Below are 24369 nucleotides of genomic sequence, written 5' to 3'. Positions count from 1 at the left end.
AAAGGGAAATAATGTCAGTGAGGTGATGATAAAAGAGTCAGGAAAGTTAAAGGTTACCTCTTCTTTGTCATCATCAGAATCATCAAGTTTGAACATCTCTGAGGCGCTTGGTTTCCTCTTCTTTGAAGTGGTAGGCTTGGCGGCTTTTCTTTCGGCTCTCTTGGCCGCTCTGGCTTGTTTGGCCGCCTCATGGTCATACTTGACCTTCCAGAAGTTGTCATTAGCCTGTGAAAGATGATAAAGAGTTATGAGTAAACGCGAGGTATAACATTGTAAAGAGTATATATTGAAGTTGATGACTCATAGCAGGGGTCGGGTTCTTCTTGCAAAAGGGAAGTAAGCCAAAGGCATTACTAGTCACCGTGCCCTCTTTCAACAAGGTCTGGGTCATAGCCTCCACTGCATCATCTGGTAAGTCGTCAGGGCTATGACGCAGGGGGTCATCCTTCTTGCCGGAGTAAGTACACATTAAGCCGGGGCGGCGGCTTAATGGAATCACTCGCCAAGCAACCCAGACTCGGACTAGGTAGATGCCATCTAAGCTGTTCCCCAAAAGAGCTTTGATCTTCTTGATAGTGGGGGTGAGTGGCAGACGTTCAACAGCAGTCAACTTGTCCGGCAACGGGTGGTTGGATTCAAGGCGCAAGGCACGGAAGCCGGGCAGCGGGTTCTCACCAGCCGGAGAAGTGTCCTGGCAGTAGAACCACGTCTGGTTCCAATCTTTTGGATGACTCGGCAGTTCAGCATAAGGGAAAAGGCAATCTCTCCGCCACTGAATTGAAATACCACCAAGCTCTAGACTGGGCCCGTTGGCGTGCTCGTTCTGCCGGTTTAGATAAAACAGCTCTCTGAATAAAAGTAAGCTGGGCTCTTCTCCAAGGTACACCTCGCAGAAGACTTGGAAGTTACAAATATTTGACACGGAATTGGGCCCGATGTCTTGAGGTCTCAGGTCAAAGAATTTCAGAACATCCCTGAAGAATCTTGAACCGGGTGGAGCAAATCCCCAGCTCATATGATCAGTGAAAATGGTCACTTCCCCCCTCTTTGGGATGAGGTTTCTCCTCAGACAGGTCAGGAGCGCGATAAGACATGATTTCCTTCTTGGGCAGATAGCCGGATTTCACAAATTCAGACAATTTGCTTTCTGTGACAATGGACGGGACCCAATTACAGGTCACAGGAGCCTTGGGAGCCTTAGGTGCCATGGCGTAAGTGGAAGCCTATGACAAAGTAAAATGTCCGGTTTAAACTCATAACCCGGAAGGGAGCATTCTTAATTTATTCAAGGTGGCAGCTTAAGAAGGGGCCTAATGACATATAGGTAAACTATGCAGTAATATTTAAGCCGCTGCAGGTATCAAAGGCGGTTAAATATTCTTAAGCCACTGGAAGCAAGCGAGACTGACAGCCGGTGTTGTCTTAAACCGGTCACATGAACCACTATGGCCAGAACAGATTCAACAGAAGCAATTTTTTTGACTAAGTGTGGAACAAACAGGTTTCACAAGTTGCAGTTATTATTTTGGATCAAACGGTCGCCCTGAAAAGAAAAATTTCTAGACCTAAAATAGTGCAGAGAAGTTCGTACATTCCTAGAGGGCCTTCAAACAAGGGAAATGAGATATGTTTCTGTACAAGATAAGTACAAGCCATCACCGCAGCAGTTCTACGCTATTTTTTACGATCTAAACAGGGTATTAGAGGCGAAAACTATCAAGGGTTTGCAGCGGGCGGTGATGAACACCGACGAACTCAAGAAAGTTCTAATGCAGATCTGAGAAAGGAAAGGAGAGGAACTCACGGATGTGGACAGGCTGCGGAGGTTCGCCGTTGATCTCTGATCGGATTCAGGTTGATGCAGCGGCCTGAGTCGGTGAAGACGAGGGGTTCGACGGCGGCGACGACGGAGCTCGAGAGATAGAGAGGCAGCAAGAGGAAGAAGACGACTGAAAGAGGGGGAAATGGAAGACCTAGGTCGTACCTATTTATAAGGGAAGGACGGCTGAGATGACATGAGAAACGAGGAGGCCAAACATCATTATCCAGCGGCCCCGACGCCTCGGTTTTCGGAAGGGTCAGTAAAGGCAAAGATCCGTTGGAGGATATGATGGAGTAAAATATGAATTTAATTGAAGATGACGTCACGGCGGGTTAACGCAGATCCAAAAGATGATTTCATGGTGGGTTAAAACCTTTGCGCAGGTAGAAGACTGAAGATTTATTTCTTAAAGGTATTTTAAGACTGACATGAACCGGTTCAAATCAATCTGGGGCCTAATGTTGGGGATATAACTAATTGTGTAAGCCGCCCAGGAGGGGCCGGGTTATGCAAAGAGTATTCATGAGAAGAAGCCCAAGACCAAGAATGAAGATGGCGGTTCAATAAAGGGTCTAAAGCCCACAGGCGACTTAAGGCCCATAGTGATAAACCGCCATGATGGCATAACTTGTGTTGTAAGGTAGAATTAACTAGTCACCGAGCCGGACGTTGTTTATGAGCCGGCCGGGACTCTGTAGGACGCAGGGCGTCAACTCGTGTATATAAGGGGACGACCCGCCGGCGGCTTAGGGCAAGAAACAACTCATCGAGAGCCAGGCATAGCGTATCTCGCTCCCTGGTCATCGAAACCTCATCAATACCAACCCAACTAGACGTAGGCCTTCCTTCACCGTAAGGGGCTAAACTAGTATAAACCTCTCGTGTCCTTTGTCCCAATTAACCCCTTTAAGCTTCCTAGTTGCGATGGCTCCATGACTACGTCCTTGCAAGAGGACATCTGCCGTGACAATTCCATGACACCTGGCGAGGCGCGCCATCCGCATCGCAGCTAGCATGCCTCCGGACTCGCCTGAGCCAGAGGAGGAGGAAGAGGAGGGGGAGCAGCAACCGGAGCCGGAGCAGCAGCCAGTGCCGATGGAGGTGGCCAATCCTAAGGAGGAGGAGGAGGCAATGGAGAAGGAGGAGGAGGCGGTAGAGAAGGAGGAGGCGGCGGAGCCAAAGGAAGAGCCGGCGCCGGTTGCGGGCTTCGCAATGGAGGACGTCAGGTCGCCAAAGCAGCAAAGAAGGCGGAGCAGCAGGCCATCCTAGAGATCCATCCAGGATGAGGCCTACGTGAAGGCCAATAGGCGCTTCATTCGGCAAGAACGGGCGGAGGTCGACGCCCTTTATGATGAGCTGGATGCCGAGGAGGAAGCAGAGGCCGAGGATGAGGCGGAGGAGGAGCCGCTAGAGCCGGAGTTTGCACCTACCGCCCATGTACCCGGAGTCCGGCACGAAGATTGTGGACACCTACGACAACCGGCGCGTGGAAGGGATTTAGTCCCGGGTCATGGCCAACTGAGACTAAACAGGTGGGGGCCTTTAGTCCCGACTTATTAGTCCCGGTTGATGAACCGGGACTAAAGGCCCTTACAAACTGGGACTAATGGCCGATCCTCTACTAGTGACAATGAGTACTGTAGTGTAGGTTTAGTTGATCTACGTAGTACATAGCTGCTTCTCTTGCATGCTTTGGATGGTTTTAAGATTTCAACTATGAGGAGTTCGGATGCAGAGAAGGATATTTGAGGAGGGTTCGGTCAGTGCCCGTGGACGCACCCAGGCGTGTCCGTGTGCGTTCGAGGGGGGGGAGATTTATGTGTCACGCCTATAGATGCTCTAAGTTGTCCAAGCCCAACATGGTTCCACATCAGACCCGTTCGAAATCCCATAAACCAGACGCAAATCATGAGAGATTTGCGTGAGTCTGAACATCCTCACGTACGCGTCTGATGCCATGTCTCACCCAAAGTTCTCTCCGCGCATTCATGCTGATCAAAGCTACGTTTCCAGATGAGTGGCGGCCACCGAGAAGCCTACTCCATGCCACACCTATGCACAGTTTCAACGCCGTCCATGCCACACCTCTCCTCTCCTCCCGTATCACCGTTGATCCGATCCTCTCCGTCTCCACTCACCACCGTCGATGATGCTAAAGTCTCATTTCTCCATACTGGCAGGAGATGGCTTCGGATCTCCTTTCGGATCATAGGGCAGTCGCCGTCCCTCTCCTGGGCCATCATCCATCACGACGCCCGACTCTGATGCCGAACCTAGGACTTGAAATTTGATAGGCTGGTTCTACTGAACAAGGCCACCACACCAGGAGCCTATGACCACCGCATGAGGCCGGGCTGCTAGGGCCTCAGTGCCACCTTTGTGTGCGCCACACCGTATTGCGAACGACCAAACTCTACTAGTGGCGAGGCAGGGTAGGGACGGGGAGGGGGAGGCGCCGCGCTAGGGTTTGCCAAGTGAGGGCAGCTCCAGAAAATTGCTCATATGGTTGCGGTTGGTTCCGTTACAAGTTTGGATATTTAGCGATTCCAAAAAAAAGGGTCGGGATAGTCAGACACCATCGTTAGGCCAACTCCACCGCGCGACCCTATCCTGTCCGCCCCGTCCGTTTGGGGTAAAAGGGACAAACGAGACGGCCCAGCGCGTGGGCGCAAACGGACAAATGTCCGGATTCCGTCCGCTTTCGACCCATCCCCGGCCCAAACTTGCGCTTGGTTTGGGGTGAAACGGACGCGCGCGGACGGCCTCGACGCACGCCCTTGTCCCCCCCCCCCCCGTGGCCCGCCTGTCGGGGACACTAGCAGTCCCTCCGCTCCCAACGCTTCACCCTCTCTCCCCGCCCCGCCCCGCCGCCGCTATTCTCCGGCCGCCTCCTCACCGCGCAGCCCCCCCGCCGTCCATACCAAACTACGTCTCGACATGGCCGCCACCACGCCCGCGCTTCCGCCGTAGTTTTGGTCGTCGATCGGAGGAGGTTTGGCCCTCGCCGTCCTTGCCGGTGGCAGAGGGGACACGACTGCCGGCGACGTACCACGGCGGCCGAGGCAGATTCCGACGAGAGCTCCAGAGCGGCCTGTAGCCGGCCGGCAACCACCCTGCTGCGTCGAGGTGATCATCGCGGCCTCTTCGCCACCACGAGCGCAAGGTGTTCGACCTTTTGCCAACAAAGGTATGGACAGTGGAGACGAGTTTTTCTACCATCACTTCCTTTATTCATCAAACGATTCGTCGTCGGATGATGACAATCTTGTGGTGGTTGCACTTGTTGTTCACGACCATATTCAACGGCAGCTTCCTCGGTACAGGGGTCAATCCCTGGCCGTGCTCCCAACCTGAACCGCAACAGGGAGAGAGGCCACGCCCTGCTCTATGCAGATTACTTTGCCAACACCCCGCTCTTCAGGCCGGATAAATTTCGTCGCCGTTTTCATATGGCCAGGCATGTGTTCAATCGTATCCGAGAGGGAGTGGTTGCTCATGACCCATACTTCGAGTGCAAGACGGATGCCCTTGGCAAGCTTGGATTCTCCTCCTACCAGAAATGCACCCCGGCCATCCGCATGCTTGCATATGGAATTCCAGGCGATCTGGTGGATGAGTATGTGCGTATGAGTGAGACAACATGTCTGATGTCAATGTACAAGTTTTGCCAGGCTATGATCGAGGTATTTGGCCCAGAGTACTTGAGGCAGCCAACTGCCGCTGATACAGAGAGATTGTTGGCGACCAACGCAGCTAGAGGCTTTCCAGGTATGCTTGGCAGCATAGATTGTATGCACTGGGAGTGGAAGAACTGTCCATTTGCTTGGCAGGGCCAGTACAAGGGGCATGTTAACGGGTGCACTGTCATATTACAAGCGGTGGCATCACAAGATCTTTGGATATGGCATTCTTTCTTCGGCATGGCAGGTTCTCACAATGATATCAACGTGCTGCAGCGTTCTCCAGTCTTCGCGAGGCTTGAAGAAGGCCACTCCACACCTGTCAACTTTGAGATCAACGGCCACCATTACAACAAGGGATACTATCCAGCAAATGGTATATATCCTCAGTGGTCAACTTTTGTGAAGACAATCTCGAAATCCCAAGGTGAGAAGAGAAAGAGATTTGCCCAAATGCAAGAGAGTGTTAGAAAGGATGTGGAACGTGCTTTTGATGTGCTTCAATCCCGGTGGGGTATCGTTTGAAACCCTGCACTGTCATGGGATGAAAGGAAGCTTTGGGAGGTGATGACTGCTTGTGTGATCATGCACAACATGATCGTCGAGGACGAGCGTGATGAGAGTATCTTCGACCAAGGATTTGATTATCAAGGTAAAAATATTGAGCCCCTGCACTAAGACCCGGCCACATTTGAACAGTTTGCCCAATTCCACCGTGAGATGCGTGATTGGCACACTCATGTGAATCTTCAAAATGACTTGGTTGAGCACGTGTGGGATCACATTGGCAACCAATAGATGTATTTGTCCATTTTATGTTCAGTCAAGACAATTTCGATTTGGTTGTAAAACTATTTTATTAAAGACAATTTCAATTGGGTTGTAAAACTATTTTAATTTTCAGACAAATATTTGAGTTTGAAACTAGTTTTAATGAAATTTAGGCATTTCTTGGCCCTGACGGACAGGATGGGGCAAAAGGATGCGGCCGCGCGCTGGGCGCACGGCCACCGCATTCCAGGACAGACCCGGACACGACCCCAAATCCCTATCCAAAGGAACAAAAACAGGACAAAACGAATGTCCGTTTGGGGTCGCGCGGTGGAGTTGGCCTTACTCACCCCTCGCACGTCGCCAGTGCTTTCGCTCCAGGATTCTCCATGAGCAGATCCAGCCGGACCTCGTGTGAAAGGACAGCGGCTAACCAGATACATGCAACTAGTCCGTGCCATCTGTACGCTCAACCGGCTCCGCATGGTCCTTTTACGTCAAAAGACGCGTACCACAGACGAGCCCACTAGCACGACCTGGCAATCGTATTCTTTGTATCTAGTGATGTATACCGCCGTGGTCATTTCCACACCTATTTAATGCACGGATCACCTCGACAGAGCGTGTGGCTGGATACGTGCGTTCATATGCCGCTGCGTCCAGGACCTGCCCTCTCCTCTTGGGCTCACACTTGCGCCACAGATTATACTTGTAATAACACAACAACTACAATCAACCACCACTGCTGCCGGTAAATCCAATGTCGAAGAGACGAGGGCAAAGCTAGCCACACCAATGGCCAATGAAAACAAACAACAGAACTTATGTAGTTCAACAAACATCAGCAATTAAACGACAACACTGACCTGCGAAAACAAACAAAACACATGTTGTTCAACAAACATCAGCAATTAAACGACACCATCAAGCTGTGAAAGCAAACAACGCAACACACATCGTTCAACAAACATCTTAAACTGAAAAGGTACAAGGACAGCAACATACAACACAACTAACTAATTAAGGTCGATCTAATAGCACAACTAAGTAATAACACTAACAATGAGCCAAGACGACGTGTATCGTCGTCTATGTCGGAACTTCAATATTTAGGACGCATCGACGGATCTTCTAATAAGATTAGAGACGGCCTAGGATGCGTTCCGCTTCTTGGCCTACTTCGTCGCTGTCGTCGTGGATGATGTCGTAGTGGTGGTCGGGGAGGTTGGCCCTTGGGTCGTCGTCGTTGAAGACATCGACCTGGACGTAGGCGTAGCCGTCGCGCTTGAAGTCGGCGAGGACCCTCTCGTCGTGGTCGCGCTGAGCCTTGATGGCGTCCATGGCCTCGCGGCATTCCTCGGGGAGGTTGGGCAGGGGAGGGCGCGGCTTCTTGTCCCACTCGAGCAGCCACTTGATGTAGCCGTTCCGATGGTCCATCTTCACCATCCTCTGCTCCTTGAACCCGTATCCATCAACCAGATACAGGTCGAGCCTCAACCAATCGGGGGTCGCAGCACCACCAGCAGGCGCCGCCTCTTTCTCCGTCTGGATCGAATCCTCCTTGTCAATCGGGATCGAAGCCTCCTTCTCCATGTAGATCGATTTCGTCGAAACCCTAGGTCTGGCGATCCCCTTCCCGATCTGGCTTGTGGGTTGCGGCAGTGGTGAGGCGTGATGGTGGGGTGGGGGAGGGGGCATACATATAGTTGCCCAAGCCTTAGCTCTGCTCGGAAACGGACGGAATCGTCACATGGGCTTTTACCACAGCCCCACCGATTTTATTGGGCTCGTCACGCCACTTACCTACGGCCCAAATCATCCTATTTAAAGCCCGTTGCACCACTTATATAGTCATATTGACGCACACCAGTTCAATATAAGTGGTCCGGCCCATCAGGGTAGCGCTTTCCTACACCAGCTCGGTTTCTTTCTATGTTTTTTCTGTGGCTTTTTCCAATGGGTTTTGTTTGTTTTTTTCTTCTAGGTTCTATTTTTAATTTTCATTATTTATTTGAATCATTTTCAAACACATGACCTTTTTCATAATTCACGAAATTCTTAAAATCCGTAAACTTTATCAAATTACGTGAACTTTTGAAATGTGCAAACTATTTTCCAAATTAATAATTTTTCTCAAATGTGTGAGTTTTTTTTTCATATTTGTGATTGTTTTCCCAAATTTATGTACTTTTGCCAAATGCATGAACTTTTTTCCAAATTCATGAACTTCTGTTCAAATCCACGAAGATTTTCAAACCTTTGATTTTTATTTTTCAAATATGTGATTTTTTTAATCAAATTTTCGTACCTTTTCAAAATAAAAAATTACTACTTGCAAAAAATACAAATCCAATTTTTTTTGCAAAATCGTAAACTTTTTTCAAAGTTGGGAACATTTTTTAATTTGTTAACTTTTTTTAATAGGTTAACTTTTTTCATGAACATTTTTTAATTCATGAGCAATTTTTCAAAACCACGCACATTTTTTCCATTTTTGTAAACTTATTTCATAATATAGTATTTTTTGAAGTCAACTTCTTTTTTAGGGGTTGAAAGTCAACTATTGAACGACCAAACAGTCAACCATTGACTGGGGGAGCGAAAAAGTGGGGCGACAATCAATGATGCATGTTAGGCTCGTTGTTTGATGGGCCGGCCTACACCAGTGAGCGCGTGAAACTTTTTAAGAATACGCATCAAATATTTTTATTTTGGAAAAAACTGAAAGGTAAAAACCAAAGAGAAAAACATCCAACAACTAGTTCTTTCGGAAAAAGGCAAAAAATGCAAAAGTCTGGGTCATATGAATTGGGTCGGCCTATTGGCAGTGGCTTTCAGGCGCTGCCTGCACTTTTTGACGTCTGCGAGCGTAGAACATAAGGTCTTGACTTCCTAGAGGGCATTCCCCATCCGACAAGTGAGCAAGCTAGGGCATGGACTTTTTTCTTCTGTTCTTTCTTGATTTGTTTGGTTTTTCTCTCAGTTTTCCTCTTTCATTTCATTGTTTTTGTTTCCATGTTTTCGTAATTTGTTTTTCATTTCTCATATGTCAGGATCACTGTTGTGCTTCATCCCAGTGGGAGTACATGTGAGTTCACTTGTGTTGGTACTAAAACCGGTAGACCTCGGGGTAGAGGATCCCGAGCTATGGATCTCGGATCTATGGGTAACAAGAGACGAAGGGGTCACTATTTACCCAGGTTCAGGCCCTCTCGAAGAGGTAATACCCTACGTGCTACTTTGCGATGATGATGTATCGAATACAAGCTTGATCTACCTCAAGACCATAAGTTGTGTTCTAACCCTATGGCTAGGTGGTTGTAATTGTGACCGCGACCTCTATGGACTAAACTCCTCAGCTTATATAGACGTTGAGGGTAACTACGGTTACACATGGTCGGTTGCCCATCTAGGGAAAAGGCTAGCAGTGGCGTGGGGTTTTACCTTATCTGTAGCGCGGGCATCCGCGCTACTGATAAGACACTACAACTAAACTTTAGAAGTAGCGATGGTTTAACCATGCTACTACTAACTTCACATAGCAGTAGCGTTCTTAGTAAAATGCGCTGCTGCTAATAGCAGCAGCGCCTCTCTCCAGAGCGCGCTGCTGATAAAAGAACGATGCTGCTATGTGCATACCCGCGCTACTACTAACTTTTCCTGTACTTTTTCTGGAGCATTTTGCCGCTGTATTTGTACAACTTTTATACGGTAGTCTCATCGTATGCTTTTATGATCATGATGAGTGGATTAGATTCGAGTGGAGGAAACATGGTGCAGATCGAAAGTACTACTAATCCGAACTTGATCACTTTAGTTTGATTAGTAGTACTTCCGATCTGCACCATGTTGTCTCAAGTTGAATTTAATCCACGTCTCTTTCACCCACTGATATATATATACTCCCTCCATTCCTAAATATTTTTCTTTCTAGAGATTTCAACAAGTGACTATATACGGAGCAAAGTAAGTGAATCTACACTCTAAAATATGTCTATATACATCTGTATGTGGTAGTCCATTTGAAATCTCTAAAAAGACAAATATTTTGGAACCAAGGTGTTGACGCTCAAAAGTGGCACGTTTATGAAGAGTGGCTTGAAGCTATGTCAAGATTAATTCAAACATACTGTTGAAAGTCACCATGAGATGGCTCTCTTCGAGAAGATGAAAATGAATATGAAGATGGTCTAAAAGGGAGCTCGGATGTAAAAGTTATGACAAGTTTAGAGATGCTCATGTTGACACCAGATTAAAGAATGGCTAGAAACCCAATTAATATGGCTTCAAATGGAGAAAGTTTCAACGTGAAGGTTGTGCGACCCGTCGAAACGATCGATTTTGATATAAAGATCATCCCAATCCGAGGTCGTATACAAAAGTTAGAGCCTGCACGGCGCGACCCTTCAGTGAGCAAAATATGACGCCCGGAACCAGACACATATGTGGGTATGTCTGATGAGCTGCGTGAATAATTAGCTGTTTTGCGCAAGCGATTTGACCCTCAAGATGACCTCTGATGAAAAACCATTCAACATGAAAGTTGTTCGTCTCGTCGAAATGGTCAAGAATGCTTTTGGACTCATTTCCATCCGAGGTTGTTTACCAGCACAAAAAAGACCCGCAAGGTGCAGCTAGTTTTAGACCGAACAGTTTTGGAAAGTTCGAATAAAACCAATCCGAATTTGACTACGGTTTTGGACGTGAATCCAAACATTTTCCTTGCACGGGAAGTCCAGCCGCCTCTTATATACCTAAGGGGTGACGACCGATTAAACAACACACAATTGATCAAATCATCTACCACTTTTTATCTTTTATCTTTTCTCCTTAACCCTAGTTCTTCTTCTTCCCCGTTCTTCGTTCGTTCTTCTTCATTGCAGGGTGGTGAACCTCGAGGCCCTAGGGGCGGTCAGGCCGACCTAGGGCAGCCCATAGCCGACGTGCGCCCTGATGGGGTCCCTCCCGGGCGTGTGGCGTTTCGGGTCTACAAAAGCGCCTACCATATTGCTGGCGTACCGCGCTTCCGGACGGGTCTCCTTCGACGTGAGCTGCGGTGCATCACCCTTGGCGTTGGAGGTCCATGGTGATGTGTTCGTGTGCGAACACACTTTTTCATGCCCCCCTGTTTTTCGGCAAAGCTAGCGTGCCGAAAAACAACTTGTACCAAGTTTGTTCTAAGGACGATGTCAACACTCCATCGGCCATTTATATGTTCTTAGGACGATAAGTATATATCGTCCATGTCTTGTGTGAACTTTCTGATGCAAACTTGGGTGAAACCTTCTCAGCTTCATTAACAATCCAGTGATAAAGTTCCATAGATATGTATCTCAAGGTCATCCTCCGAACCATATTCTTCACCCTTTTGCTAGGATTTTGTAGATAATCAACAATAAACTTTCTCCAATCCTTACTTTCGCCTGCATAAAAAATTCATTAGTGGCCGAAGTTGTGGACTTCGGTTCGGCCTTACCTATGTTGACTAGACTAAGCATCGGCTATTGAGAGAAATACAATACAACATGATGGACATGGTAGCCGGATGCTTGCTATGCCAACTCTCTCCAATTGTCATGTCTAAATACATGAATTTTTTTAATGCAACCCAAGGTAAATTTTGCATCTAGACATACCCCAAGATAAACTATAAGTGATTTGTCAAAACATTGATAACCATTGGATATTTGTTGCACTACTCATAACGAATCACCGAAAGCCTCAATATGTATAGCACCTATAGCAAGTAAAAGAGTCAATTCGAATAACAATGCATATTCAGCCTTGATTAATCGTGCATAAAAATATTCTAAGCGGCATAAGGCTTCAAAAATAGCACCATAAAGAGATATATAAACAACACCAACACTTTGGCCATTGCTATGAATTGAACCATCAAAACATAATCTCCATAGTACTAGAGAGATAAGGCTAATATCAATATGATGCATGACATTAATATGATGTTTAGTAATAAAATCAGCTATTATTTGGCCTCTTATAGATCTCAAAGATGCATAAGCCAAATCATATCCAAACAAAGTATAAGCCCACTAACCAATTTTGCAGCTACGAGTTGGTCTATGCAGCATATATTCAATGACATCGGTCATGATGTTTCAACTCCATTCAATCATAATATAGGCATACATATAAATTTCCATGAGCACGTACCTTGTTTCGCTCTCCAATCAAACTAAGGATGATGTTAGAATACTACCACTAGTAGAAAACCGGCCTTTTGTCCCGGTTCATAAGGGCCTTTAGTCCCGGTTCCTGAACCGGGACTAAAGGGTCGTTACTAATACCCTCACCCTTTAGTCCCGGTTCAAACCAGAACCGGGACAGATGGGCCTCCACGTGGCCTGTGCGCCGAGCCCAGGCAGGAGGGCCTTTGGTCCCGGTTGGTAGCACCAACCGGGACCAATAGACCTCCACGCGTCAGCATTTCTGTGGCTGGGCTTTTTGGTTTTTTTTGAAGGGGGGGGGTTTGGGGGGTTAATTTAGGTATTTCATATATTGTGTTAGATAGCTAATTAATAGAGAGAAGTGTCCTCTCTTATGTCCGTGCTTGGTCGACGCTACGTACTATACATACGTATAGAGAGGACTAGGCACGCTAACTAGCTAGTAAGCAAACGAAGGAAACAGAAGATCGTCATGAACATATATGCATACAGAGAGAAGTGATACCGACCACCTCTCCTTCTCCGAGAGATTGGTCGAACAACAAGTTCTCGTATATCTATCGTCCGACACTACCGGCTACATATATACAATAATTATCTTTTACAAATATAATCTCTTAAATTATGGACGCATGGTCCACATAGTATTCTCCGTCTTCAGCGATCACGTGGTCAAGAAAGAATGCCGCCAATTCCTCTTGAATTGCTTGCATGCGATCTGGTTCTAGGAGTTCATCCCGCTGCCGAAACATCTAATTTGAAGAAGGGGGTCAATACATATATATATGAATGAATGAAACTCAACACAAATGATGGTAAAAAATAAAAATTGTGAATATTATTTCTTACGCACTTCATATTGTTTGTCAGAGTAGCCCCGCTCACAGGTCGTGTGGCGAATGGACTCGCAGACGTATTATCCACAGAAATCATTCCCTTGTTCCTGCCACAACCACTTTACAAGAAATAGAGGTCAATCAAACAGATAAGCAAGAATGCCAAATGGTATTGATTAAACTAGCGCTTGAATCAATAGCTAGGAGACGCGCGGAACATGGTACTATAGTACTTACTTTCGGGTATCTAAATTGTAGCTCCTTCGGGAGTCCCGAGGATTTTGTGCTGAATTTTCTCCAAACCCTGCCAGACAAAAGAAAACAATTACTTGATATCAGGAAATGAACAAATTTGCTGATATGGTGGATAATGATCGATTTAACTTACTTCTTGAGGATTTCAGTCATGTCCGCATACTCCTGGGGATCTTTTTGTTTCGAGTCCAAGACAATTACTACTCCCTACTCAAGCCTAATCTCCAGGAGAATATAGTGGAAACTGCGCACGCATGCATAACTCATCAATTACATTACTATAACCTGGACTAATATATAAGGGAAACCGAATATGCACAAGACAGTAACACTCACTTGAAGTTGTAAGGAAAGAGTATTATATCTTTGTTTTCATTTTTTTTGAATGATCGTAGCAAGTTGGCCTCGGTATCTCCAGGATGATGTTCAACCTCAGTTGCATCTATGAGATATGTGTTAACGAACCCAATATCACCGATTTGTCTTCTCTTCAATTCGGCGATCTTCATTCTGCATAATATAGTGAGGATAATTATAAATACATGCAATGAAAGAGATGAGCTATATAGAGAGACTTAATGACAGAAGTAGTAGTACTTACAGACAGTAGCAGGTGATCGTTGTTTTATCGAGGGCCAATTGATTGAAAAACTGATAGAACTCCTCAAATGGAATAGGCAACAGTTCAATTCCAACGAGGTCATGCTCCGGTTTAACTCTCGCATACAAAGTACTCCTCCCCCCAGACTCTCTACAGATTTTCAAGTACCAATCATGTAATCTTTGCATCATCGTTGTTAAAGATTTTTCATCTTTGACGAGAGGCTTCCCGTACTCGTATCTGTGTATCTGCACCTCCATGGTATCATAATGTACATCGTCGGGCAGGTAATCGTCAACATTGCCATAACCGGGCACCATCCTCAGATCGACGATGTCGCTAGGCACCTTGAGGGGGGGGGCACGATTGCTTCGCTTGTTCGCCGAGCTGGGCAATTTGTTTCCCAGCTGCTTGTCGTTCTTTCAGCCTTTGATCACTGACTGTACTTCCCGACCGCTCCGCTTCGGCAAATGCCTTTCCAATAATGCGCTCATAGTTGCCTTTCGGCGGAGACTTGGGTGGTTTTGCCAGGGCAGCCAGAGTGCGCTTCACTTTCACCGGATCTACCTTCTCCTTCGGAGGTGGATGTCTCTTTGCTTTCAACCCTTGAAACCAGTCATCCACCTCGGTTTGCGCGATCCTCGCGTTCTCCTCCGGGGTCCTCTCGTATGGTAACTTCTCTGGAGTCTTCAGAGAAGGACCGAATCTGTATTTCCTCCCGCCTCTGGCTGTACTGCTAGACGCCGGCAGAGCAGACGGAGCGGCAGTCTTCTTGACTTGCTTACGAGGCGAAGGAGAAGGACTACGACGCGCCGGAGCAGCTGCAGGAGCGGCGGCGGGTCTCTTCCGCCCTTGCTGACGAGGCGGAGAAGGAGTAGGTTGGCTGCTCGGGCGCGCCGGCACAGGCGGAGAAGGAGGCGGAGTGCCGCCACGCGCCGGAGAAGGAGCCGGCCGAGGGCCCTAATCGTCACTCGCCGGAGGAGGAGGCGGTGGAGGAGGCGGAGTGCCCTGACTCGCCGGAGGAGGAGGAGGAGGCGGAGGCGTCCAGTTCACAAGGTTGATGAGCTCCTTCCGCCATAGGCATGGAGTCTTTAGAGCAGAACCCAGCCGAGTCTCCCCTTCTCCGGTAGGGTGGTCAAGCGGGAGGTCCTCAAATCCCTCCGTTATTTCATCCACCATCACCTTAGCATATCCTTCTGGAATCGGTTGGCAGTGAAAAGTTGCGTCGGGTTCATTAGAAAAAACAGAGCCAACAGCCGCCTTGACCTTCATATTCATCCATTGCGTCATAAGGTGGCAAATTTGAGCTTCCGTGATAGCATCCACGGGATAGCTGGCAGGAGTCGTCAAGACAAGCTTCGGCTGAAGCAGCTTGGTGGAAGCCACGCTGCTTCTCCGCTGAGATGGCGGGGTAGCTTCAGGGGAAGCTTCGGCAGTTCGTTTGCTGCGATTTTCTTCTCGTTCCTCTATCCTGAGTACCCTTGCTTTAAGCGCCTGCAGTTCGGACTGCTGCACTTTCTTCCTCCTCTCCTGGCTTTTGTAACCGCCTGCGTCCGGAAACCCAACCTTCCACGGAATGGAGCCTGGCGTGCCTCGTGTCCGTCCGGGGTGCTCAGGATTTCCGAGGGCCTTTGTGAGCTCGTCGTTCTCTCTGTCTGGGAGGAACGTCCCTTTCTGCACTGCAACGATATAGTACCAAAGCTTCTTCAAGGGTATGTCAAGTTGCTCATCCGTCCAAATGCACTTCCCTGTTACAGGGTCCAAGGTTCCGCCAGCCCCGAAGAACCAAGTCCGGCAACGGTCTGGCCAGCTCATTGTCTCTGGTTCGATCCCTTTATCAAGCAGATCATTCTCAGCCTTGGCCCACTTAGGCCGGGCTACGAGGTAGCCACCTAACCCCGTGCGATGGTGAAGCTTCTTCTTCGCAGCATTTTTCTTGTTTGTCGCCGACATCTTCTTACTCTTTTCCGATGTCTTGTAGGCCACAAATGCAGGCCAGTCATCTCTGATCTTCTCATATATGCCCTTGAATTCCGGTGTCTCTTTTTTCTCGACAAACCTATTCAGGTCATTCTTCCACCTCCTGGATAGGTCTGCCATCCTCTTAAGAGCAAAAGACTTGATTAATTGCTCTTTAACTGGCTTCTCCGGATCATCCTCTGGCGGTAGGGTGAAATTTGTCTTCAGCTCAGTCCAAAGATCATTTTTCTGCATATCATTGACGTAAGACACCTCAGGGTCTTCTGTAGCCGGCTTGAACCATTGCTGGATGCTGATCGGGATCTTGTCCCTAACTAGAACCCCGCACTGAGCAACAAATGCCTTCTTTGTTCGGATGGGTTCAATAGGTTGGCCGTCGGGTGCGATTGCTATGATCTCAAACCTTTCACCCGAGCTCAACTTTTTCTTCAGGCCTCGTCTCTTTACCTTAGTTGTGCTCGATCCGGAGGGCTAGGAAAAAGAGCAAAGACTTAATTAATATGTGTACATACCAAAACAATGAATGCAACAATTAGCTAGTCAGCACAGGCTTAACTAATATATATACCTGGCCGGACTCGGTTCGGTCACCGGAGCCGTCATCACGGTCTCCTTCTTGCACCGGCATTGGGTCACCGGAGCCGTCCTCACGTTCTTCTTCTTGCACCGGCATTAGGTCACCAGAGCCAGCTTCTTCACCCTCTCCTTCCAGAGTACCATCGGTGTCGTTGAGATACAACGAGACGGCATCACTTCCTTCTGTGATTATGTCCCTCAACATCGCTTCGTTTGCTTCGTCTCGGGCGGTGTCCATAGTTTCTACAAATATTTACAACATGGCAATTATTATTCAAACATGACAGATGGATATATTAGTGGCAAACGTAGAACTAGCTAGCTAATCATAGTAAGGAATCATATATATTAATTAGTGGCCTCGATGCTGCTTCTCTAGGGTTTGGGGTGGCCTCGACAACGCTTCAAGGGTTTGGGGTGGCCTCGAGAACGCTTCAAGGAGGGGGTAATATCGACCCCCCCACGTGTTGAAGCTATCAGGAGGGGGTATATCGACAACGACGACACTACATCTATGTCCCTCGACGACCCTCGTTCTCGATAAAAAAAAGAGGAAGAAGAAGAAAAAAAAGAGGAGAAGAAAGAATAGAGGAGAAGAACTCCTCTATTCTTTCTTCTCCTCTTTTTTTTTCTTATTCCTCTTCTTTTTTTATCCTCTTCATCCTCTCATGTTCGAGAGGATCGCCGAGGGGTCGGGAGGTTGCCTAGTGCCAAGCGATCCTCGACCCCTCGAACCCTCGACCCTAGTTCCCGACCCTAGACCCCTCGGCGATCCTCGACACCCTCGTTCCTGATAAAAATTAAGAAGAAGAAGAAGAAAAAAAAAGAAGAAAAAAAGAGGAGAAGATCGAAGAAAAAAAAGAAGAAAAAAAAGAGGAGAAGAAGAAAGGAATAGTGGAGAGGAAGAGAAAATAGATATTCTATTTTCTCTTCCTCTCCACTATTCCTTTCTTCTTCTCCTCTTCTTTTTCTTCTATTTTCTTCTTCTTATTTATTTCTCCTCTTCTTCCTCTCCTCCTCTTCTCCTTTCTTCCTCTTCTTATTTCCTTTTTCCTCTCATTCTTTTTCTTCTTCTTCCTTTCCTAGGTAGATATATAAAACTTTTCTAAAAATGTAACTTTTGCATATATACATGGAAAAAAATGTTATCGAGGAGGGGGTATATCGACCCCCCCCTCGACCCTCTCTTCCTTCTTCCTTTCTTCCTCTTTTCTTCTCCAACACAAAACAGATCTCATCTCATCTCATTTCATCCAAAAATAATTCTTTGCATATGAACATTTTTTTAAATATTAATGAGCATATGAACATACATATCACCAAAAATAGACCTTTTTCTTGGTAACAAAAAAAAATGCAAAAACGAGCATTATACAGCATATACAGAGCATTATACAGTGAACATACATACATACATACATACATACATATATATACATACATACATACATACATACATACATACATACATACAGTGAGCATATACATAGCATTATACGGCGACGGCGACGATGGTTGGTGGTGGCGCGCGCTTACGGATGACGTGCGGGGATGGCAATGAGAAGGAAAGGGGAGGAGGCAGGGGCTCACAGCGCGGGGAGCGGTCGAGATCGCCGGCCGGAATTGGTGCGGCGGCGGACGAACGGCCTCGGGGACGGGTCACGGGAGCCGGCGTGGTGCTTCCCCGCAGCGACGGCGACGACGAGCGTGGGCGACGGCGACGGCGATGACGGGCGCGGGCGGCGATGACGGCGTCGGCGGGGGCGGCGCGGGCGGCTTCGGGGCAGCCTGGCGGCGACGGGCTGCGGCGACGACGGGGGCGTGCGGACGGCGCCTGGGCGGCGGGCGGCGTCGGGGCAGCGGACGGCGTCGATCTGGGCAGCCTGGCGGCGTCGATGAGCTCGGCGTCGTCGGGCGGGCCGGGGGGCAACTGGCGATGAGTTCGTCAAATTTTCCTAAGTGCTACTTATATACCCAGGCCATTGGTCCCGGTTCGTAGCACCAACCGGGACCAATGCCCCCCTTTAGTCCCGGTTGGTGCCACCAACCGGGACCAAAGGTCCCTTTTCAGCAGCCCAAAGGGCGGGAAGCGGCGGCCTTTGGTCCCGGTTGGTGGCACCAACCGGGACTAAAGGGTGGCATTAGTCCCGGGTCGTAGCACGAACCGGGACGAATGGCCCCCTTTAGCCCCGGTTGGAGCCAACAACCGGGACCAAAGGCCTGTGCTGCCCCGAACTCAAATATTTAGTCCCACCACGCTAGTTGAGAGGGAGGCGCACCTGTTTATAAGGTGCGGTGCGCCATCCCTCTCGAACTCCTCTCTAAAGCAGGCTTTCGGGCCTAACACTGCAATCTGTGCCTGTGGGCCTACTGGGCCTCCCGCGGGCCTGAATCCTGGCCCATGGTAGGGTTTCTAGTTGTATTCAGGCCGTGGGGGCCCAGTAGGTGGCACTTTTTTTGTTTTTTTTGTTTCTACTTAGAACTAAATACTTATTGTTGCTATATTTATTTTTTTTCCAGTTTTTTTGTTTTGTTTTCTGCATTATTTATTTTCTTTTGTTTCTTGCTTTATTTTTTTAATTCTTTTAGCTTTTAGTTTTAGAAAAATTATAAACTTTCTGTTAGTGCCATTAGTTTTCAAATTTGAAAACACTTTTTTAGTTTTTTTGTTTTCTTTGTTGCTTTATTTATTTTATTTTGTTTCTTGCTTTATTTTTTAATTCTTTTTGCTTTTAGGTCAGCAAAATTATAAACTTTCTGTTAGTGCCATTAGCTTTAGAAAAAATATAAACTTTCTGTTAGTGCCATTAGTTTTCAAATTTGAATAGTTAAAATTTGAGCATAGATGGACCTATAGAGAAAATTCGACCTAAATTCATAGTTTTCAAATGAACTCTGAAAAAGTTGGCATAGCATACTCGTCTGTTACAAATTTGGCATGGTATCATCATAATAGTTGTGGGAGAAAGTCTTCACTTTTTCTTCGCTTGTGTCATTTGCTTATTGCGCCGTAACCATGGATAATCTTCATCGTTTATCAGGATGCTTGGGTCAGCCTTGACATTGAAGGGAGGAATTTCCTTTCATAATCTTCAGACATGTCTGTCTTGCCCTCCACTCCCAGGATGTCCCTTTTTCCTGAAAGAACTATGTGGCGCTTTGGCTCATCGTATGATGTATTCGTTTCCTTATCTTTTCTTTTTCTCGGTCTGGTAGACATGTCCTTCACATAGATAACCTGTGCCACATCATTGGCTAGGACGAACGGTTCGTTAGTGTACCCAAGATTTTTCAGATCGACTGTTGTCATTCCGTACTGTGGGTCTACATGTACCCCGCCTCCTGACAGATTGACCCATTTGCACTTAAACAAAGGGACCTTAAAATCTTGTCCATAGTCAAGTTCCCATATGTCCACTATGTAACCATAATATGTGTCCTTTCCCTTCTCGGTTGTTGCATCAAAGCGGACACCGCTGTTTTGGTTGGTCCTCTTTTGATCTTGGTCAATCGTGTAAAATGTATTCCCATTTATCTCGTATCCTTTGTAAATCAATACAGTCAAAGATGGTCCCCTGGACAACAAGTACAACTCATCACAAACAGTGTTGTCACCTCTGAGACGTGCTTCCAACCAACTGCTGAAAGTCCTAATGTGTTCACATGTAATCCAGTCGTCGCACTGCTCCGGGTGTTTGGAGCGCAGACTGTTCTTGTGTTCATCGACATACGGGGTCACCAAGGTAGAGTTCTGTAGAACTATGTAGTGTGCTTGAGACCAAGAATATCTGTCCCTGCATATTATTGAGTCTCTTCCAAGAGTGCCTTTTCCAGTCAGTCTCCCCTCATACCGCGATTTAGGGAGACCTATCTTGTTAAGGCCAGGAATGAAGTCAACACAAAACCCGATAACATCCTCTGTTTCATGGCCCATGGAGATGCTTCCTTCTGGCCTAGCGCGGTTACAGACATATTTCTTTAGGACTCCCATGAACCTCTCAAAGGGGAACATATTGTGTAGAAATACGGGCCCCAGAACGACAATCTCGTCGACTAGATGAACTAGGACATGCGTCATGATATTGAAGAAGGATGGTGGGAACACCAGCTCGAAACTAACAAGACATTGCGCCACATCACTCCTTAGCCTTGGTACCATTTCTGGATCGATCACCTTCTGAGAGATTGCATTGAGAAATGCACATAGCTTCACAATGGCTAATCGGACGTTTTCCGGTAGAGGCCCCCTCAATGCAACCGGAAGCAGTTGCGTCATAATCACGTGGCAGTCATGAGACTTTAGGTTCTGGAACTTTTTCTCTGGGATATTTATTATTCCCTTTATATTCGACGAGAAGCCAGTCGGGACCTTCATACTGAGCAGGCATTCAAATAAGATTTCTTTCTCATCTTTCGTAAGAGCGTAGCTGGCAGGACCTTCATACTGCTTCTGAGGCATGCCGTCTTTTTCATGCAAACGTTGCAGGTCCTCCCGTGCCTCAGTTGTATCTTTTGTCTTTCCATACACGCCCAAGAAGTCTAGCAGGTTCACGCAAAGGTTCTTCGTCACGTGCATCACGTCGATTGAAGAGCGGACCTCTAGGTCTTTCCAGTAGGGTAGGTCCCAAAATATAGATTTCTTCTTCCACATGGGTGCGTGTCCTCAGCGTCATTCGAAACAGCTATTGCGCCGGGACCCTTTCCAAATATTACGTGTAAATCATTGACCATAGCAAGTACGTGATCACCGGTACGCATGGCGGGCTTCTTCCGGTGATCTGCCTCGCCTTTGAAATGCTTGCCTTTCTTTCGACATTGATGGTTGGTCGGAAGAAATCGACGATGGCCCAGGTACACATTCTTCCTGCATTTTTCCAGGTATATACTTTCAGTGTCATCTAAACAGTGTGTGCATGCATGGTATCCTTTGTTTGTCTGTCCTGAAAGGTTACTGAGAGCGGGCCAATCGTTGATGGTCACGAACAGCAACGCCTTTAGGTTAAATTCCTCCTGTCCGTGCTCATCCCACGTACGTACACCGTTTCCATTCCACAGCTGTAAAAGTTCTTCAACTAATGGCCTTAGGTACACATCAATGTCGTTGCCGGGTTGCTTAGGGCCTTGGATGAGAATTGGCATCATAATGAACTTCCGCTTCATGCACATCCAAGGAGGAAGGTTATACATACATAGAGTGACCGGCCAGGTGCTGTGATTGCTGCTTTGCTCCCCGAAAGGATTAATGCCATCCGCGCTTAAAGCAAACCATACGTTCCTTGGGTCCTTTGCAAACTCATCCCAGTACTTTCTCACGATTTTTCTCCACTGCGACCCGTCAGCGGGTGCTCTCAACTTCCCGTCTTTCTTACGGTCCTCATTGTGCCATCGCATCGACTTGGCATGCTTTCCATTTCTAAACAGACGTTTCAACCGTGGTATTATAGGAGCATACCACATCACCTTCGTAGGAACCCTCTTCCTGTGGGGCTCGCCGTGAACATCACCAGGGTCATCTCGTCTGATCTTATACCGCAATGCACCGCATACGGGGCATGCGTTCAGATCCTTGTATGCACCGCGGTATAGGATGCAGTCATTAGGGCATGCATGTATCTTCTCCACCTCCAATCCTAGAGGGCATACGACCTTCTTTGCTGCGTATGTACTGTCGGGCAATTCGTTATCCTTTGGAAGCTTCTTCTTCAATATTTTCAGTAGCTTCTCAAATCCTTTGTCAGGCACAGCATTCTCTGCCTTCCACTGCAGCAATTCCAGTACGGTACCGAGCTTTGTGTTGCCATCTTCGCAATTGGGGTACAACCCTTTTTTGTGATCCTCTAACATGCGATCGAACTTCAGCTTCTCCTTTTGACTTTCGCATTGCGTCCTTGCATCGACAATGACCCGGCGGAGATCATCATCATCGGGCACATCGTCTGGTTCCTCTTGATCTTCAGCACCTTCACCCGTTGCAGCATCATTGGGCACATAGTCTGGTTCCTCTTGATCTTCACCAGCTCCCCCCGTTCCAGCATCCCAGTATTCAGGGGGCACTTAGTTGTCATCGTACTCTTCTTCTTCGTCGTCTTCCATCATAACCCCTATTTCTCCGTGCCTCATCCAAACATTATAGTGTGGCATAAAACCCTTGTAAAGCAGGTGGGTGTGAAGGATTTTCCGGTCAGAGTAAGACTTCGTGTTCCCACAATCAGGGCATGGACAACACATAAAACCATTCTGCTTGTTTGCCTCAGCCGCATCGAGAAACTCATGCACGCCCTTAATGTACTCGGAGGTGTGTCTGTCACCGTACATCCATTGCCGGTTCATCTGCGTGCATTATATATAATTAAGTGTCCAAATTAATAGAAGTTCATCATCACATTAAAAGCAAAGTACATACATAGTTCTCATCTAACAACATATAGCTCTCCAGAGCATCTAATTAATTAAACCATACATTGAAACTATGTAAAACATTTTAATGCGAAAATAAAGGCGGTCATAATCGCAACTAAGGTAACAATTGATCCAACGGCATAATGATACCAAGCCTCGGTATGAATGGCATATTTTCTAATCTTTCTAATCTTCAAGCGCATTGCATCCATCTTGATCTTGTGATCATCGACGACATCCGCAACATGCAACTCCAATATCATCTTCTCCCCCTCAATTTTTTTTATTTTTTCCTTCAAGAAATTGTTTTCTTCTTCAACTAAATTTAACCTCTCGACAATAGGGTCGGTTGGAATTTCTGGTTCACATACATCCTATATAAATAAAATCTATGTCACGTTGGTCGGCATAATTTTCATAAACAATAAATGAACCAATAGTTATAAAGATTAATATATATACCACATCCGAATCATAGACAGGACGAGGTCCGACGGGGGCGGATACCAAAACCATCGCACTATATAAGATGCAATAATAAAAGTAAGAAAATGATACAAGTATCTATCTAAACATACAAGTAACAATATTTTTCCTTTCAGAAAGAAGATAAGAACAAGAGGCTCACCACAGTGGTGTCGGTGATGAGATCGGCGCGGGTGATCGACGGCGGTGAAGACGCGGGTGGGGCGTGACGGACCGCTAAATCTAGACAAATCTCGAGGAAAATGGAGCTTTGAGGTCGAGCTTCGAGAGGAGAAACCTTAACTAGTGTGGCTCGGGCATTTCATCGAACACCTCATGTGCATAGGAGGTGAGCTAGAGCACCACAAACCCCTCCCCTCGCCGACCCAGAAAAACAGAGCACTGGAGTGCTCTGCTCGCGGGCGAGGGTATATATAGGCAGCACTATTGGTCCCGGTTCATGGCACAAACCGGGACTAAAGGGGAGCCTTTGGTCCCGGTTCAGGCCACCAACCGGGACCAATGGTGGTGGGCCAGGAGCCAGGCCCATTGGTCCCGGTTCGTCCCGTCAACCGGGACCAAAAGGTCCAGACGAACCGGGACCAATGGCCCACGTGGCCCGGCCGGCCCCCTGGGCTCACGAACCGGGACCAATGCCCCCATTGGTCCCGGTTCTGGTCTGAACCGGGACTAATGGGCTGCCCCGGCCTGGACCGTTGCGCCCTTTTCTACTAGTGCACACCGGCCATGCATTGACATACTCTTAGGACGATAGATAAATATCGGCCATTACCAG

General features: G+C 47.3%; 2 protein-coding genes and 1 pseudogene across 2 annotated transcripts; 1 reads left to right on the top strand and 2 right to left on the bottom strand.

Moving 5' to 3' along the window:
- Nucleotides 1–2836: 2836 nt before the first annotated feature.
- LOC147961175 (uncharacterized) lies at nucleotides 2837–6027 on the top strand. The gene is made up of 2 exons (XM_087533704.1): nucleotides 2837–2950; nucleotides 5146–6027. Exons 1-2 carry the CDS (start codon nucleotides 2837–2839, stop codon nucleotides 6025–6027), a joined length of 996 nt encoding a protein of 331 aa, XP_087389830.1.
- Nucleotides 6028–7160: 1133 nt separating this feature from the next.
- LOC147961174 (uncharacterized) lies at nucleotides 7161–7943 on the bottom strand. Its single transcript, XM_087536797.1, has one exon. It carries the CDS (start codon nucleotides 7864–7866, stop codon nucleotides 7414–7416), a length of 453 nt encoding a protein of 150 aa, XP_087392923.1. The 5' UTR covers nucleotides 7867–7943; the 3' UTR covers nucleotides 7161–7413.
- An 11738-nt stretch (nucleotides 7944–19681) lies between these two features.
- LOC147961173 (uncharacterized) lies at nucleotides 19682–23021 on the bottom strand (annotated as a pseudogene).
- Nucleotides 23022–24369: the final 1348 nt, after the last annotated feature.

Source organism: Triticum urartu, chromosome 7A, assembly GCF_056163025.1.
Source record: "Triticum urartu cultivar PI428250 chromosome 7A, HENAU_Tu73, whole genome shotgun sequence".
NCBI classification, from domain to species: Eukaryota; Viridiplantae; Streptophyta; class Magnoliopsida; order Poales; family Poaceae; genus Triticum; species Triticum urartu.
Note: the sequence above shows the minus strand (reverse complement) of the source record. Positions and strands in the feature narration are given on the sequence as shown.